The 18,113-nt window shown below is 39.5% G+C and overlaps 1 protein-coding gene across 1 annotated transcript in view; it reads right to left on the reverse strand.

The window, feature by feature from the left end:
- Positions 1-17,102, reverse strand: part of SCEL (sciellin) — a gene marked incomplete at its 5' end in the record, with an annotated part of 92,284 nt that extends 75,182 nt beyond the window's left edge. Inside the window, 7 exons of the mRNA XM_080659592.1 lie at positions 3,521-3,601; positions 4,583-4,621; positions 5,209-5,277; positions 10,068-10,136; positions 13,608-13,667; positions 16,303-16,420; positions 17,060-17,102. Coding sequence (XP_080515718.1) covers positions 3,521-3,601; positions 4,583-4,621; positions 5,209-5,277; positions 10,068-10,136; positions 13,608-13,667; positions 16,303-16,420; positions 17,060-17,102 — 479 coding nt within the window. The remainder of the gene's footprint in view (positions 1-3,520; positions 3,602-4,582; positions 4,622-5,208; positions 5,278-10,067; positions 10,137-13,607; positions 13,668-16,302; positions 16,421-17,059) is intronic.
- Positions 17,103-18,113: the final 1,011 nt, after the last annotated feature.

The following is an 18,113-nucleotide window of genomic DNA, read 5'->3' on the forward strand; positions in this document are numbered from 1 at the left end:
CAGAATTGCCTGGATCATACAGAGGAAGAGTTCAATTGAATAACTTTAGGGCAAGGGCAAGGATTGTTGTAAACTCTCTCTTGGGACAGAAGGGTTGGCAGGTTCCATTGTTTCTTTGCTGAGCTCTACTCCTACCTAGCTGTCCCTGCACAGGTGGGTGTAAAATCTGCACTCTCCATTGACCTGGCTAACACTAATTTCCCAACTCTAATAACTCCCTGGGATCCCGACCTGGCCAGCTGGCTCACCCAGCCAGAGCCTCTTCCCGAGGCTTCAGACCCTCTACACAAGCAGCAGCCCGCCTCTGCTCACACCGCAGTCTCCTCCATACACCCTCAAGCTCCACACAAGTGACAGCTGCCCTCAGCCTGCACCAAAGCTCCTACCAAGCAGCCCCAAAACCCACACAAAGGGTGGCTGGCCTCTGCCCGCACCAGGGCCCCTCCCAAGGTGCTCCCTTGTGCACTGTTGGTGGAAATGTAAAACGGTACAGACACCATTGAAAACAATATGGAGAGCCCTCAAAATATTAAAAATATCGCTATCCTATGACCCACCAAACTCACTTCTGAGTATTTATAGGAAGCAGCTGAAAACACTAGCTCAAAAATATATACGCACCCCTATATTCATTGCACCATTATTTGCAATAGCCAACATATGGAAGCAAGCTAGCTGTCCATTGTAGATGAATGGATAAAGATGTGGTACATATGTATAATGGAATCTTACTCAGCCATAAAAAGAATGAAATTTTTCCATTTGCAACAATATGGGTAGACCCAGAGGGTATTATGCTAAGTTGAGATAAGTCAGGCAGAGAAAGACAAGTACCATATGATTTCACTTATGTGTGGAGTCTTTTAAAAAGCAAAATAAACGATCAAACAAAACAACACAAAAACAAACTCATAGATACAGAGTGCAAACTGATGCTTGTCAGGTGGGAAGGGGGCGGGGAGTATGAGCGAAAAGTGAAGGAGATTCAGAAGTTCAAACTGCCAGTTGTAAAACTAATCATGTGGGCGTACAGCACAGGGAATACAGTCAACACTACTGTAATAACATGTAGGGTGGGTACTAGACTTACTGTGGTGATCACTTCGTAAGGTATATAAATATCAAAACACTATACTATACACCCAAAATTAATATAATATTGCATGTCAACTATAATAAATACACAAATTCTGCTGCAAAAACAAGATGAAGGTATAAAAAAATCACAGGGGAGGCTCCAGTATCACACATGGACATTGAAGGTTTTCAGTGCAGGGTCACTAAAGGGTCTGCAAGAAACAACCAATCAGATGTCTGTTTTTCCTCTCAATGCCCTCCTTCACCGCCCTCTCCAAAACACCCTTAAGTAGAGATCTATGACATGAGGTCAAAATTAAAACAAAACAAAACAAAAACCAAGAGAGAGAAAAGAAAGTAAAAGAAAGACTTATAACAATGAGAGCTTTCTTTTCTTATCCCAGTCAGGAGCATTTTAAATACCCATCATCTTTGTTAAGAGAAAAACGAAGCCAAAGTGTCTGATAAGATGTGCTGCAATGGAGAATAATGTTCCATATTGTTAAGACTTCTGATTTAGGCAGCAAAGGCGATTGGATAAAATAATTGATTTTCCACTATGGTCAAAAGGTAACTTCAAAGTTGTAGCACAAATACTTGTTTAGAGTGGAGAGGGTTGAGATTTTCTGGTATTTGCAGTGGAAAGAACAACAGCCGGCCTGTCTTTTAGAAATGGAATGCACGGTGAGATCAGCTTAGCTTGTCCTTAGCAACCTGAACTCGGGCCGCATTTTGTCCTCTCTAAGAAGCAAGTGGGAACTTGAAAAGCATGTAGCATGTGAAAAGGGAGCAGTGAATGACGCCCAGGGTTGCAGCCAGTGCTGAAAGCTGGGCCTTCAGAAATTTCAGGACTGCTGGATCCCCCTGCTCTTTCTTGGTAACCCCTTACATCCAGTGCCTTTACAAAGTACCTTGGTCTGGAAGCAGAGCAGTCCCGTGCCTAAGAGAAAGCCTGTTCTACTAGTATAAGCATTTCTTGTGTCATTAAAAAGGAAGTTCTAAAACAAAACAAAACAAAACACAATTCTTGAAGCATGTGTATTCTCTGAGGCACCCCGCAGGAGGGAACTAAGATGAGATAGGAGTAAATCAAGAAGGTTTCACCTCAATGTAAGTAGTAGATGCTACCCACCATAGCTAGTCAAAGGTGTATCATAGAAATGAGAGGCGTATCGCTGTCACCCAGGGTCCTGAGTTAGGCCTAGATTGTTAGAGGAAGCATTCTTGCGCTGGGTGCGAGGTTGAACTAACTGACCTTAAGAATCTTTTTCTAACAAACAAAGGATCAAGGCGATGTGAAATTCGGGTCCAAGAGAAGGATGATCACATTCTCTGAGATTCTGCAGATACAAACAGAATCCCAACTGCAGGAAAAATAGAATCAGCCATTTCCCTCCAGGAGGACCATGGCAGCACCAGGGCAGTCAATTACTCCATCAACAAACACGCTGCGCCTGCCCTATACCAGGCACAATCCTACGCAAAGGCAAAGAAAACAAAAAGAAGAAATTGCCAAAAGCATTGAGGTTCACAAATGCTAGTTTTCCATTAGCGGCATGACTCACTAGGACTGTGTTCTCTCCAACATGCAAAGTGCCTTCCACCATCGCATGGTGGAGACTATTCTGCTGCCACAGGCCTAGTTACTTCTTGGTGCCTGTTAAATAAACGGAACAAGCACAGAGTGTGGGAGGCCATGCTGGAGAAGTTGGAGGAGGAGGCGACAATCACACAGGCACAGATCAATGTCTGGAGACACGGTCTTTGACTCTCTGCTTGGAAGAAGGGTCAGCCCGATCCACAGAGCAGAGGAGGCACCACCAAGCAAGCTGGTCTCAGGAGCATGGCCCCCTATGGCCACACCGGTCATTATTTCAGGGTAAGACATTCCCTGTATAGGATTTTATTAAAATGTGTTACCTGAATATCTGGGCTCTATTGTCAAAAACAACACCTAGATATTCAAGGCACTAAGGGAACTGGAGAAAAGATCGCATGTTTGAAAAGGAGATTGGGGGGTCGGGGGTGGACTGAAGTTTGTGGACAACAGAATTCACCAGGCATCGGATCCCTGGGAAGGGGATGGGCGAGGAGGAAGGGCAGAGAAACTTCTGAATGCTGCCTGGGGCCTTGGTAGGTGATTCAGTTCAGTAACCTATATATATATAAAAGCCTAAGCAACCAGCTGATAGCTATGACACACACTGACCACCAGGGGACAGATGTTCAACACAGGAGCTGCCCCTAGCAGTCAGTGCACTCCCACAGCCACCCTTCCCCAGCCGGCTGGCCCCAATCGGCCCTATCGGGACTGGGCCAGATGGCCTTGATCGGCCGGGAGGGACCCCACCCTTGCACAAATTCGTGCACCGGGCCTCTAGTTATTAAAGAAGAATCCTTGAGAGAATATCAGCAAGAGGCTGACACAAGGAGCCCACCGTACCTCTTTTTCTTTACAGGGGTTGTAGCAGAGGTGGAAGGGAGGGTGCTGGTGGTGTTCAGACTGACAAAACCTCCAGGTCGCCTGTTGAATCACAAGAACAAATATGCAAGTTCCTGAAGTTTTTCATTCTATCCCACCATTAAAGGTCTTATAACCTATTCATACTCCCACCCACTTGCCATCTACCACAAAATGTTTAACTTGAAGACGGAGGGACAAAAACAAAAAGTTCTTCTTCAGTTTGTCTATTTTATAAATTGACAGGTTCTCATCTTAGTAACTAAAACCGAGGGAACTGAATGAGGAAATAATTCATTACATGACATTGTGTGTCTGAAATCCAGACCAATCAATTCGGGTGTGCTATGAATATATATATATATATATATATATATATATATATATATATATATTCTATATAAAAATATATATATGCATTTTATATATATATATGTTTTAATCTTATAATTATATTGTGACTAAAAATTATATCTTCCTTCCTCTCTCTAAAATCCATGAACATACTATCAGGTGAGGATTAAAGAAAAAAATTTTAAATCTACCTAGTTTGGGTAATTTACAAATGCCAATAGTACATTCAGGGAAAATATATTTCATCTGAATAGATTGTTAACAAACCCATGGTTGCATGACTCAGTTGAGTTGTAGATATGATGGGTGTTTGGAGAGGCACTTGAATGTAGAGAAAGAATGATTTAATTGCATGGGAGTAAGAAAAAATAAAATGGTTCTATGAGGACAAAATAAACAAAAAATCTAGATTTAAAAAAGGAAAGAAAAAAAATAGTTAAGCTTTGGTGTTTGGTTAAGAGCAGAGCTCAGCAAACCTTTTCGTTAAAGTCCACATAGTAAATATTTGAAGCTTTGCAGACCATCTCAGTCTTTCTACAGTTTCCCTCTGCCTAAGCAATTGTATTACAATTAAACTTTGGCCTGATGGCAGTATATCCTGTTTTGTTTTGTTTTGTTTGTTTGTTTTTAACACATATAAAGAAATACACTTTATTCTGAAAACGTAACTTCAATTAGAAAAGTACTTACAATTTTGTTGCTTCTGGTGATCTAAATGCAGACATATTTCTAGTAAGGAAAAAGAAGGCAAAAGTTTGAGCAGCAACGAAGAATTAATATATACTTGCATCTATTTGACATTGTCCATGAATTTTAAATTATGATTGTTAAGGGTTAGAGATTATCTGAGAGAAAGAAAAGGAAAGCATCAGAATTTGAGTAAATTTGGTAATGTGATTTTATAATCTTTCACTAAGATTTTATAATCTTTTACTAATCTAGTATAAGATTTCAGAGGAAATTTTTTCTTTCAGGAAAATAATTTTTCAGTAATTTTGTTTAGCAATAAGAATTTAAAAGTTGACATTTACATGTATTTCCTAATCTATCCATCAGGATAACTTAAACAGAAGCATAAATGTGATAAGAACGATGGCCTGAAGCAATGATCTCTCTTGAACTTTAAGCCAGGAAACAAGATTTTACATTTCTCTAAAGAAATAAAGGTTTTTACTCCAGACTTTCTGTGTTAAAAAACATAGAGGATATGAATTTACAGAAAGATATTAAGTAGGGTTGAAGAATTGTAAGTAAATAAGTCATGCTTAGAAATATATTGAACTTGAGCCTTTCCCAAAGTTAGTAGATACTGGTACCTATTGGTTAGTTGATTATCCAAGGTTTTGGCCTTATATGTTTTAGCAGCATCATGTCTGTCTGAGATCCTTTATGAAGAAACAAGACAAAAGATTGGATGAACATTACATTATTAAACTCCTTTTAGACTTATTTTATGCTAGAATAACTCATGACAAAAAAACTCTAGTAAAAAGAGAAAGGTGTTACATTTAGAAAATTTTTACAATTAAGAAGCTACTTGTGGCAAAAATCTATTTATGAGGCAATTTTAATAGAGTTTGGAATTTTTAAAGTTCATGCTTTGCAATTAGCCTTTCTGATTCATTGAACATTTAACTCATTAACTATTTTATATTAATTATTGTTTAATAATATACATAGACAATAACAGTACTTTCTATATTGGTAAAGTACACCAAAGGAAGACAAGTATTTTTTAAATGTTTTGTGGCACAGACAATCTCATTTTATTTTCTTCTGAGCACACAGGAAGACCACATTTCTCAGTCTTCATTAAGTTGGGACCACGTGATTGAGTTCTGGACTGGAGAATGTGGCAAAAATCTTGTTTGCCACTTCCAGACACATCCTAAAACCTCTTGCATGATACCCATGCTCCTTATTCTCCATCCATTATGGCTTTGGTGCCCATGGATTGAAGGTGGCAGCATTAAATCATGGAAAGAACATGGGTCCCTGAGTGACTTCATGGGCAGAGTCCCCTATTCTTCCAGCCAATCACATTGGACTTTGATGAAAGCAAGCAGTAATCTATTGTGCTAACCCACAGAGATTTGAGGGTGAGAAAAGGAACTTGTTAAAAGAGTTACATTACCCTCGTGAATTAATTTACTTTGACTTTTCATTAATAGGGCCTACTAGCCATCAGAGGGTTTAATCCCTCTACTCTCAGCTCTCCTCAAGGAGGATGGGTCTAGATAGGGTGTGTTTGTCTGTCCCTTGGGTCAAAAAAGACAAATTAGAAACCCTGGAGTCTCCATGCCCATGGTGGGATCTCATGATTGTAGCCCCTGTTTCATCCCTTCCTTCCCTCACACCAGGCTCTTCCTGAGATGTGGGCTGTCTTCTGGAACATTCTGCAGACTTGCACAAAACTAGGATGGAACAAAGTTAGGCTCAGGAAAACAGAAGGCCAGTGAAACTCTTCTGCTGACCCCACACTATAGGTCTACTATGACTGTCTCTAAACTTTCACTTTTACCAACAGTTTTTAGTACAGGGCTTTATATAAACCATTTCTGGGAAGATGGACATGATGCCTCACTCTTAAAAAAATTTATGTGAGAAAAAATATTACTCAATTGTCATTCATTTAAAATAATTTAAATTCCTAGATGTCATTTTGACATGTGTAACTAAAATATTGGATAAATACATCAAAATTTTGTGAGTCAGCCCCAAACACAGTTTCTGTTTATGGTAAATAACTAGAGGCCCAGTGCACGAATTCGTGCACCAGCGGGGTCCCTCTGCCTAGCCTGCAGGATCAGGCTAAAACAGCTCTCTGACATCCCCCGGGGGATCCTGGATTGCGATAGAGCACAGGCCAGGCCAAGGGACCCTACCAGTGCACGATTGGGGCCAAGGAGGGATGTGGGAAGTTGGCCAGCTGGGGAGGGACTGCAGCTCCAGGGTGTGTCTGGCACATCTCGCTCAGTCCCAATTGGCCAGACCCCAGCAGCAAGCTAATCTACAGGTTGGAGCATCTGCCCCCTGGTGGTCAGTGCACGTCATAGCAAGTGGTTGAGCGGCCTTAGCATATTATTAGTATATTAGTATATTATGCTTTGATTGGTTGAACAGACGACCGGACACTTAGCATATTAGGCTTTTATTACATAGGATGCCACAAACTGGTAACTCTTAAATGTAAATGGAAAGGAAGGTTGGAATCCTCTAGAGCTCCATATTCTCAACAGATTGTTCACAATACAGCCATTAACTTATACAGAATCCTAGAGTCCATGTATAAAAATCTCCTACCTAAGGGGACCATCAGGCAAAGACTATGATCACTAACTGCTGCTGAGCCTCCAAGATGTTTCTATGTAAAGGACTGCAGTAAACCACTGTGAATACCATATGTAAGATGTCAGATAATCCTAAATCCTAAATGCCCCTGGGAAATTCTACTCAGACTTTATAGCTGCTTATGATAGCTTCATAAAAAGTAAAAATCATCTTGGGAAATTGCTACTGTGGAACACTGAAAGCAACAATCAGTCTAAAGCAAACAGAACCTCAATACCAAACGTTCTTGAGGTTTAAGTAAAGGTAAGTTCTGACATTAAATGAATTTAATAAAAATTCTACAGTGTAAGTCTAAGAAGGCAATACAGCATGTAATAATACAAATGGTTACCTATTTATCTTTACTGCTCATTTATACATTTTCCTTTACTCTTCATAACATCCCTATAATATAGGTGTAATAATTTTCATTTTATAGATGAAGAAATGGAATCTCAGAGAAGGTGGGTGACATTCTCTTGGCCACACAACAATTCTCTATCTCCAAACTCTGTCCAGTAGGGCCCCAGGTCATCACACATCTGATTCTGTTGTGGATTGTTCCAAACCTCATATCTTCCTTCAGTTATTATTCTTCACCTCCACTATCTCTTCCAGTCTATGAATAATTACGGGGAGAACTCTAAACCACCATTCCAATATATATGCCAATGTTTTATTACTTACAGAGATTACTTTGTGCTTCTCTGGGAAATTAAGTTTTTGCAAACTTGTGATATGAAATAGGTTATTTAATAAGAATCGGTATTGGAGAAAGAAAATACCCAATGCTATTAACAATATTACTTGGGGGGTACATTTCCACAATAAAACACTAGAGGTCGCCCTAACCTAGATTTTCCAACTTCATCATTAAACCAGTCAGGATTTGTGTCAGATAACATGCTACATACACTATTATTTATTTATGTTTCTTTATAATATCTCATATTTTAAAACTAAATATGTATATTTTAAAGGGAACTTTTCAAATGTAAACTCAGTACTTTTATCATTTCATTTAAACTAAATTCATTTTTATTGAAATGCACATATACCCATACACCATATATATTTTATCATCTTCCTACTAAAATTATTCCATATCTTGCATTAGGAGTGGCCTACATTATGGGACCAAACTCCTTCTAACAGCACTTGCTTTTCTATACTGACCCCTGTGTCCTCTCCCAAACATTTATTTTCACACTCTGAGAGATATAGATTACTGTTGGGAGACATGACTGCCTGGGAAATGGGTTGCCCAGTATATTTCTCCCAAACATGCTACTAAAGTTCTGCATAAATAAAGCAGATGATCTCTGGCTTCATATTTTACTGTATAAAATTAAGGTTTGGGGCTATATTGGTGGTTCTGAATTTTGGCTGCACATTAGAATCACTTTGTAAACTTTTTAAAAAAATGCCTGGGTCCTACTTCAGACTAATTAAATCCAAAATTTTGGGATGAGAGGTGGTGGGAACAAGTTAACAGTGACAGTTAAAAGCTCTCTCAGTAATTCTAACATGCAGCTGAGCTGACGGTGGCTCAGTTAGTTTGCCTGTGTGGTCTGGTCTGGTCTGGTCTGGTCTGGCTAATGCTTCAGGCTCTATACTGACTGGCCTGATAAACTTTCAGACACAGAGCCTACAAAGGCTTAGTTTTCCTACATAGTTACCTTTCTTGAGGCATAATTATCTTACTTTCAAATTCATTCCTAGAAATTGCATTTTCTTCTTCTAATTTAACAATGCAATAGGACACCAGCAAGGCCAGGGTGAATGGACAGAGGCATTTTGACTCCTCTCTCCACTCAGTGCTGTGGAGATGAGATCTAGCACATATACTTCTATAAACTCATCTTTGTTAAGGCTGTTAATTACAAGAGAGGTGTCAGCTCGTTAGGGATACCAGTGCTGACAGTCCTCTTTTAGGTAACTGATTTTGAAAATCTGTGAGTAAAGTATATACATTTGCTGTGTCAATTAACACTGGCATAGCCTGAATGTTGAACAAATGTGATACTATAAGTTTCAGCATAACTGCTTTAAATGCAGCAGACAGCATTTTTGTCTACAATAATAGCACATCTTGAGCCAAAGGGAGTGACCTCAGTTATCAATGGCTGCAGGTGTCCATTGTGTCTAGACTCCAATTAAAGATGTTAACTATGTTCTTTACTTATGCTTACTATGCATCTCTACCCAATATAAAATTTAAATGTGATTCGTAGCATTTACAGTTTAATCTGAGTATACATTTCTGAACTTTCTCTATAGAGATGAGCCTTTTCCTAAGAACAGGCACAACAATAATGTACTCATTCTGTAAGTCATATGATGACGCCAGGGCTGAAAGAATTATTTCCCTTTCTAAAGTAAGGAGTTAATGTCGTTATCCTATAGTGGATCAAAACTATTGTGTTATTAAAATTTACACTCTCTCCATAAAGTAGTGATATAGAAACTATTGTTTCTCCACCATTGGGATGGAAAGACAAAAAAATTGGAATAAGAAATGACAACTCATATTCACAAAAATAACTATATCCTTCATTTTAAATTGAACCAATTCCACACAATGCCCATCCTACCTATACTCAAACCAGTTTCTTCAATTTTTTCTATCAATTTACTATTAGCAGGGTTTTAGGAAAATAGTGTTATTGAGTCAAGATTTTGAGTTTTGAAGAAGAAAATTCAATTCTTATTGCCCTTCTGTGCCTGCATATAAAATATAATGGTTCAAAGCTTATCTTGGTAAACATTTAAATACCCCATGCTTTATAGGAAATGGGATTTAATATATGCCATGCATTTGTTTACACAGTTCAGAATGCCTTACCTGTCCAAACTGTCATCAGATCTGTACCGGCTAATTGTGGCTTTTAGCTCATTTATCTCATTTATTTTCCTATAGCAAAAATAAAGAAAAATCAAATAAATAATAATAATAAAACAGTTTATAAAACCTACCATGCATTTGGTAAAATCTTGGCCTAGTCAGTAGGAGATGATATATGTTATCAAGAAAAGATAGACCGTAAGTATACAATATTTTTACTTGGAAAAAATAAATTATGGAAAACCCAAATCTCTTGCTAATAAAGGAATGCTTCTCTAAGTCCACTTATTTCTAACTAGAATGTAAGATTGAGGAAACAACACAACAACATGCAAAATGATTAGTATGTACTCTTGTCAATGTTGTTGATTTTTACATCACAGGAAGTCAGTCTACTACAATCAGCTATATTTTGTTTGCAGAGTTTTTCCAGCACATAAGGCAGCCCAACAGGCCTATTACAAACTGCTTTATTTAAAATTCAGCACCGCGGACAGGGTTGAAAGATGAGAACATATGGCAGAAGAAAGGGAAGGAGAGGAAAGAAGGAAAAGAGAAACAGGAAAAATTAGAAGGAAATGAAAAAAAAAAGAAAGTGAGAGAAGAGAGCACAGATGGAGGTTGGAAGGAGAGAAGAGAAGAGACATAGGGAGAGGGAGGGAGAGGAGAAACAGAAGACAGAGAGTTGGGAAAGACAAAAGAAAAGGAGAGGGAAGAAGACAAGGAAATCAGGGAAGAGAGGATAGAACTGTCTCAACAGTATGAATTATGATCATCAATCATGGAAATGCCTTTATCAGCATGATCAAAATCAGCAAAAAATATAAAGCTTTTTTAAAGTCTTGCATAACCCTGTGGGACAGGGAAAGCAAGTTCATTGGGGAATTATGCCATGATTTACTGTGTTTGCATATAAAAGCATCCTTTGAAGCTACCAGATCAAAGGTATGAAATTGGTAAAAAGTCTTGAAACAGTATATTTTTAAGATTTAATTTTCAACTTGATGTTGCATATTTTTATTAAGCAAATATTTGGAGGCACACAGTATACAAGGCACAGTGCTGCTGAGGAAATTAAGAAACAACTGTGGACCTGACACATGCAGAGCTAGAGGGACAAATTAGATACCTTCCGACACGCACAGGTAGAAAGTGGTCAGTGTCGTAAAGGAGGCTCAGGTAAAGCATAAGGAGGTTCCAAGCTGAGAAAGCTTATTTCCAGAGGTAGGAATCAGAGAAGGCTTTATGGGTGGGGTGCAGTTTGAGCGGGACCTTGGAGGATACATAAATGTGAACACACTGAAACAGAGTAGAGAGAAGAGTGTCAGTTAAGGCAAGAACAAAGTAAAGGAAAACGCCTCACACAATTCCCCAAGTTTTTAGAAACTCAGAGTCAAACCAGGGTATGGCTCCTCATTGCATGCAATGCTCGAATGCAGTAGGTGCTGCAGGGCCATCCAACCCTCCGTAACGCTGCCCCTTCTCAGACACTGTCACTGTGTGCCCATTAGCTGGCGTTAGTCTTCCTGGCCCTTACCACAACAGAACATACTATATTGTATTTATTTCTTTTTCGTCTCTCCCTCCTCCACCTTCAACTGGTCTGCAAGTTCTATGACAGCAGGGGTTTCGTTGTGTTCCCAGACCTTACAGTAGCACCTGGCTCACAGTAGGCATCTGTGCCAGTATCCTTTATGCTTATTTGACATGTTTGAATGGTCTGACAGAGAAACACACCATAAAATTCTCTAGTTTGTGATAAGATGAAGCTTTTTATCTAGGGTGATGAGAACTTATTATTTTCTTTTTCTTTATTTTCAGTCTCCGATCACGAGGAGCGCTTTGCACACATTGTCACTTGTGCGGGGAGGGCTTCTTTCCAGGCCCCATGTCCACAAGCTACCCTTTCCGACTTGGGAACTTTCCTCTTCATCCTTCAGGCAGCAGCACTCACCCGGATGACCACGACCTCTACTTAAGCAGAGTTAGTCTCTCTCCTCTCTCTCCCCAAAGCATTCCCACACACTTCCACAAGAGCACTGTCCACAGGAAATTTTATTTAGTATTTTAGTTTATGGATCCATCTATTTTTCATGAATGTGAGAGCTCCTTAAGGATGGTGTCTGATGCATCTTTGTATTCCCAGCACCCGGCACAATGTCAACACATAGTAGGTGCTCCAAAGTGGTGTTGAGTAAACACCAAAGGGGATATAGCCTCGGAAAAGGGGCAAACAAGTGTCAAGTGGACGTCAGTTTGAGCAAGTGCAAGGAAAAAATCATCTATACTAACCTTTCAGAAAATGTAGTTTGAGACACTAGATATAGATCGAAGGGGAAATGTCTTGGGCTTAAAGGTTTTTTGTTATTGAAGATAAAAGTGTGCTGCTTAAGCCAAAATGCTGCCCATGAACAAGAAGGTTTCAGGAAACCAAAATAATTTCGCATATAAAATAAGCACAGAAGGCCTTAAGATCCTGTTATCCTAAAACACACGGAGAATATGAAGCTTGGTTTTTCTGTTCACGTTATTTAATAGTCCCACAGAGGGGCCAATGAAGTGGAGGGAGCAATTCCACTGGAGGCTGGACTCAGTGATCAGGCTCCCTTTGTTTGGTGATACGGGGCCCACTCAGAACAAAGCTGTGATTTTCAAAATCATGAAGAACTAGGAGAAGGCACAGGGAGAGGCTGCTGAATCACAGAGCAGTCACTCAAGCAGATGAACTGAGGCTGGAAACCAGACACTTTGTGCAGAGGGCTGTAAGCTCAGTAGCTTACAACAGGTCAAAATTATGACCTGGTTTAAAAGAGTTTAGAAAAGTCCACAAATAAAAGTTTCTAAAATAGACAGACTTTTTAAAGATCACACCATGAAAGACAATTGCACTCCTTTCTTCTGTATGTCTTGGTGACATGCAGGCCACTGGACCAGATAAAACTTGTGTCTGATAAATAATTGGGTTCTTTTGATGGGTGTGGTTGTATGTGTGCGAGTGTAAATGTGTCTTAATAAGAATATTATCTATTTATTTGATCAATCTTAGATTATTTAAATCATTATGATTACTAGTTTTGTCTGAATTTCCCTACTAATTTGTTTTTGTCAGTCCATTTGCCACTGAGTATTATTTGCTGGTTTTCTACAAGCCTAGAAATTTCTAAAAAGGAGTGCACTATCCCAGAAAGCACATGAACTCTGGAGCTGTTAGGCCTTCATGTTAGAGTTCCTTTCTCTGAGGTTCAGAGACACCTTATCTGGTCAAGTCTCTGTGGGAGCCCTTTTTCTTTCCCTTTCCCATCAGAAGCAGAGGATTGGTTATTCTACTATTCAAGCTGCATGTAGGGAAGCATAGCGCTGGAGAAGCACAGAGGCTGCCCTGTACAAACCCCTGGTGATATCACAGAGCATCCTTCACGTGCCCAGGCATCAAGGAAAGCCCAAGGCAACCGCAAATATGCAGCCTGTCTTGAACAAGTCTTCTCAAAAACGACCGCCTTTGTGTTTCTGCTAATGATGTAGTTTGTCTGAAACGCTCACCTCTCCAAGTCATCATGGGAGTTATGTCGGTTCAGCACCACCCTACCATAATTTTCATCTCTGCAGAGAAAGAACAAAATGAAGTCACGTGAACAGTTACCACAGTATTTAGCAATTGCTAAATAAGGGAGACATCAAACAGCTCACAATTTTTGGCAAGGTTAATTCATTTTACTTCAGGCATAAAAACACAACTATGTGTTCATTTTAACCAGCCCCCACTTGAAAGAGCACGGTGGGAAGAAACAAGTTTGTCCGTACAAATGATCGTTATTCTAATTTATTCCATGAGATTCCCATGTGATTCAACAATGGAGTGGTGCTTGTTGTTTTGTTCTGATTTCCCATCAGAGTGTGGGACCACGAGGCCGCCTACTTTGTATGTATTAGGAGAGTCATTTTTTACAGGAAGGCAAAAGTTTCCATAAAAACGTTCTAAAATTAATTAAGCCCATTATGTCCGGACATCTTCATTTTATGGACTTGATAGTTTTCCTTGACAAATGTAGGAAAATAATTACTAATATTATTTGGTAATTATTCACAGGAAATATAGCCCATTTTTGATCCATGAGAATACACAGTCTGCTCTGGTCTTTAACCCTGTGAATTAGGTAGGGAGGACACCCTCCTATCCAATTCACAGATTAGGAAATTGATCAGGGATTTTGTGCCTTTCCTAAGGCCAAAAGGTTAGCAAGTGACAGAGATGGGTCTAGGACTCAGACCATTTTACTCCAAACTTTTGCTTTTCCTATTGGTCAACCCTGCAAAAGACCATCAGACAGAAAATCCCAAAACCATGTCCTTCTTAGTTTGCACAGCAGACCTGAAAGTACAGGCAATTTTAGGGAATGTCAAAACATGTAGTAGAGCCTTTGGTCTTGAGCCAAGGCAGAGAGTAAGTACATTTTCATGTCAACCCAATCAAACCTGAAATACCACATTGCTCCTGGTTCTGCTCCACTAATGTTACTCAACACTCTGAAACCATGTATAATAAAGCTATAAAAATATAATAGTAGACAATTAGAAGCAAAGAAGAACAGTGAAACGGCTCCAGCAAATATATACCCTCAAATATCCCAAGATAACTTTTTATATTCCTTGGTATCCTTCCCTAAACTTAGAAGAGAGTAGCAGACACCAGACATGTTTTCACCTGAAGAAAATTATAACACATAGCCCAGAACTGGGCCAGTGGGAGTAGGGGAAACAGCAGAGCCAATTTCCCCTCATTTAGCAGCTGTCATACCACCCAGGCTGGCTTCCCTGGGACTTTTTAAGGATGCATGCTTGGCATAAAAACCATCATCCTTGCCAAGTGTAATTTGTCTTAGACATCTCTGTCTTTACCCATCTGTGCAAATATTTGCAACCCAAAATTTATGCTCTACATTTGACATCACTCTACCACTATGAAAAAAACAGAAATGCCATATTAGGCTCTGACAGAAGTCATAATGTTGCTTCACAGAAGGAAGTAGTTGTTGTCCAAGAGTGTTAACTCTAAAAGTTAGTGTGAATCTCCAAATACCCTTATAGTCCCTTAAAATAATATTTAATCACAGAAATCACTAGACATTTTTTATTTAACAGTTACAAGTATACTCCTCAAGTAACCACCCACAGACAGTAAATTCAGAGTAAGTATTCTGTAATGCAGGGTTTCTGAACTTCAGCGCTATTGACATTATGGATTTGATCATTTTTTGTTCTGGGAAGTGTCCTGTGAAGCATCACTGTCCTTGACCCTCTTGATGTCAGGTGTACTCCTCCCCTTTTGACAACTAAAAATGTCTTGCCAAACATCCCCTGAGGGTAAAATTACCCTGATTGGATTGAAAACCATTGGTATACTGGAAAGATAATGGTCACATTAAAATCTTGAGTCCACCACTTAATAGTAGTGTGCCATTGGACAAGTTACCTAACCTTTCTGAGCATCAGATTTCCCATCTGTGTAATGAGGACATTATACCCACTTGGTGTGATTGTTGTAAGATTTACTAATGCTTCATACGTAAAGTACCTAGTATCAAGCCTGATGCATAAAAGGGAATTAAAAAAGTGTGCACATCTATATACATAATTTATAATAAAGATATATCTGGGCTGGACAAATGTCTATTGGAAATCTATGTTGGCAGGAAGACAATATGGTCATAGCTTAAAAATCATCGTTGAAACAATGCTCAAAGCAGACAAAGCTTTCTGAATGATAAGTCTTTTCCCTTTCAAAGTAATACCATATTTACCACCAGCTGGAGGGAGATAGTTAGTTGGGACTAAAATTAGTTACAAATTTATTGACTTCACTTGTGCATAAATAAATTTTATTTCAAATTGTTATTAAATTTGTAAATGTGCAATCATACTATTCTGTGTTTGTTTCAACTGACATGGTCCACATGCACCAGAAATCTCCCTGCCACAAGCACCTATTTGGTTATAACAATGAAACCCTGCTTTCTCTCGCTAGAGGCACAGCCTCTTCGGTATGTGGACAGTAGAAATGGTAGTGATGTTCCTGAAAATATTTTGCTACCAATTTATGCTTCATAAATCTTACCAAAAATTAAGCCATGTAGCAAAATGTTTTAAAATGAAAGTATTCCCTTTTCAGATGGCCATTCGCTTCCCAAACAGAGAATGGCTCTCTCTCTCCTCGTCCACCCACTCCACATCCTCTTACCTTGCTTCTTCAGGACGGTTCTTGATCCAGCTGTTATCCTGTAAGAAAGTCCTTCTTTTGTTCACCTCGAGAAAACCCTGTTGTCTCTGTGTTGTTCCCTGAGTAGAACTCTTCATAGCTATCAACAGAAAAATGAAAGAATGGACTTGAGTGCGGGTTTGTTAACCTAGATATTTTGAAAGTCCCATCTGATTGGCCAACATCAACCTTCTAGGCTGGCAAGTCCAGTACTGTTTCAAAGTAGGATGTACTAGCAAGAAAAAACAAATCCCACACCCCATCATCAAAGATAACATGTAACTGCTCAGGTGCCAACTGAAACTGCCCATGCAGCGCATGAGGCCCGGCCTGGCACCCGGGAACGTGGAACCACGGGCCTGGGATAAACAAGACTAGGGCTTCGTGGGTGGCCTTTTATCAAGAAAGAAATATGCTTCCAAAGTATGTATAGGGCTATTTTAAAAGCTTTTGATTATTAATAACTTAATTCTTTGTTCTAATGGGAGCCAGAAACATAGAAGGCCATACATAAAACAGGACATTTTTACTGATTTTATTTTTTAAAATCTTTGGATTGCAATTACATGAGTAAAAGCTGTTGCATTCCAACTTTTTTCTTCAGCCTAACTTTAGCAATGCTAATTAAGTCAGATGGTTGCTTCTGAGCATTCAATATATATATAAAATCATTAGGACCTGTGAGTTGTTTTCCCCAGATTTTTCAGTTTTCTGAGGAAGGGAAAAATCATCTACATACCATTTCCTGTGGGAGATGTTTTTCTTAAGGAAACATTGGACATGCTGCCTTCCAGTACAGATCTAAAAGAAAAATGGGGGTGGGGAAAACACAACAATGACTCTAAGAATCTACAAGGGACTCTCCATTGCTAACAAGACATTTTTCTTTTCTTTTTTTTAAATATTTTTTTTTATTGATTTCAGAGAGGAAGGGAGAGGGAGAGAGAGAGAGAAACTTCAACGATGAGAGAGAATAATAGATTGGCTGACTCCTGCACGCCCCCTACTGGGGACTGAAGCTGCAACCTGGGCATGTGCTTTGACTGGGAATCCAACCGTGACCTCCCAGTTCATAGGTCTATGCTCAACCACTGAGCCATGCCTGCCGGGGTCTAGACACATTTTTCATTCGCACTGACAAAGTCACAGGGTCTGATATAATGAATATATGACATAAAGTGCCCCCTAAGGGCCTGAGAGTTCATCTATTTCACTGTGTTCATTTTACAGATGAAGAAACTGAGACCCAGAGTGTTTAGTGTCCCCAATGTTATAGAACAAGCAAGTGGCTGAAGTAGGCCACCAGTTAGTCCATTTATTCAATCAGTAAATGTGTGTTGGATGGGAGAAGGATGAGGGACATTTGTAATACTGTCAATAATAATATATATGAATGATAAGGAAAAAATTAAAAATACATAAATGTGCACTCAATGCCTATGATATGTCAGGCACTGAGCCAGTAGTTGGGGACAAAAGATGAGTTAGGTAAGTGTCTAGCCAGACCAATAAAATGAGACGTGGAACTGACAGCACGTTATGCAGAGTACCCGAAGGAGGGCGAATGGCTCCTCTGAGGGAGCCAAGGTAAGCCCAGTCAACTGAAGTGTGATGAGGAAGGAGGCAGCCAGAGGCATGGCAATCACAGAGCTGGGGCACTCTGAACATTTTAGGTAACCACTGCCTGGGGAAGCCCCACGTTTCTTAGCTATGACCAACCTCCACTTCAAAGCTGTTAAGGGGTTAAGGCAAACCACAGTCCCAGTTTGCCTGGAATTGATTGGGTTTCCAGG

The sequence above is a fragment of the Plecotus auritus genome (assembly GCF_963455305.1).
Source record: "Plecotus auritus genome assembly, chromosome: 3".
NCBI lineage: Eukaryota > Metazoa > Chordata > Mammalia > Chiroptera > Vespertilionidae > Plecotus > Plecotus auritus.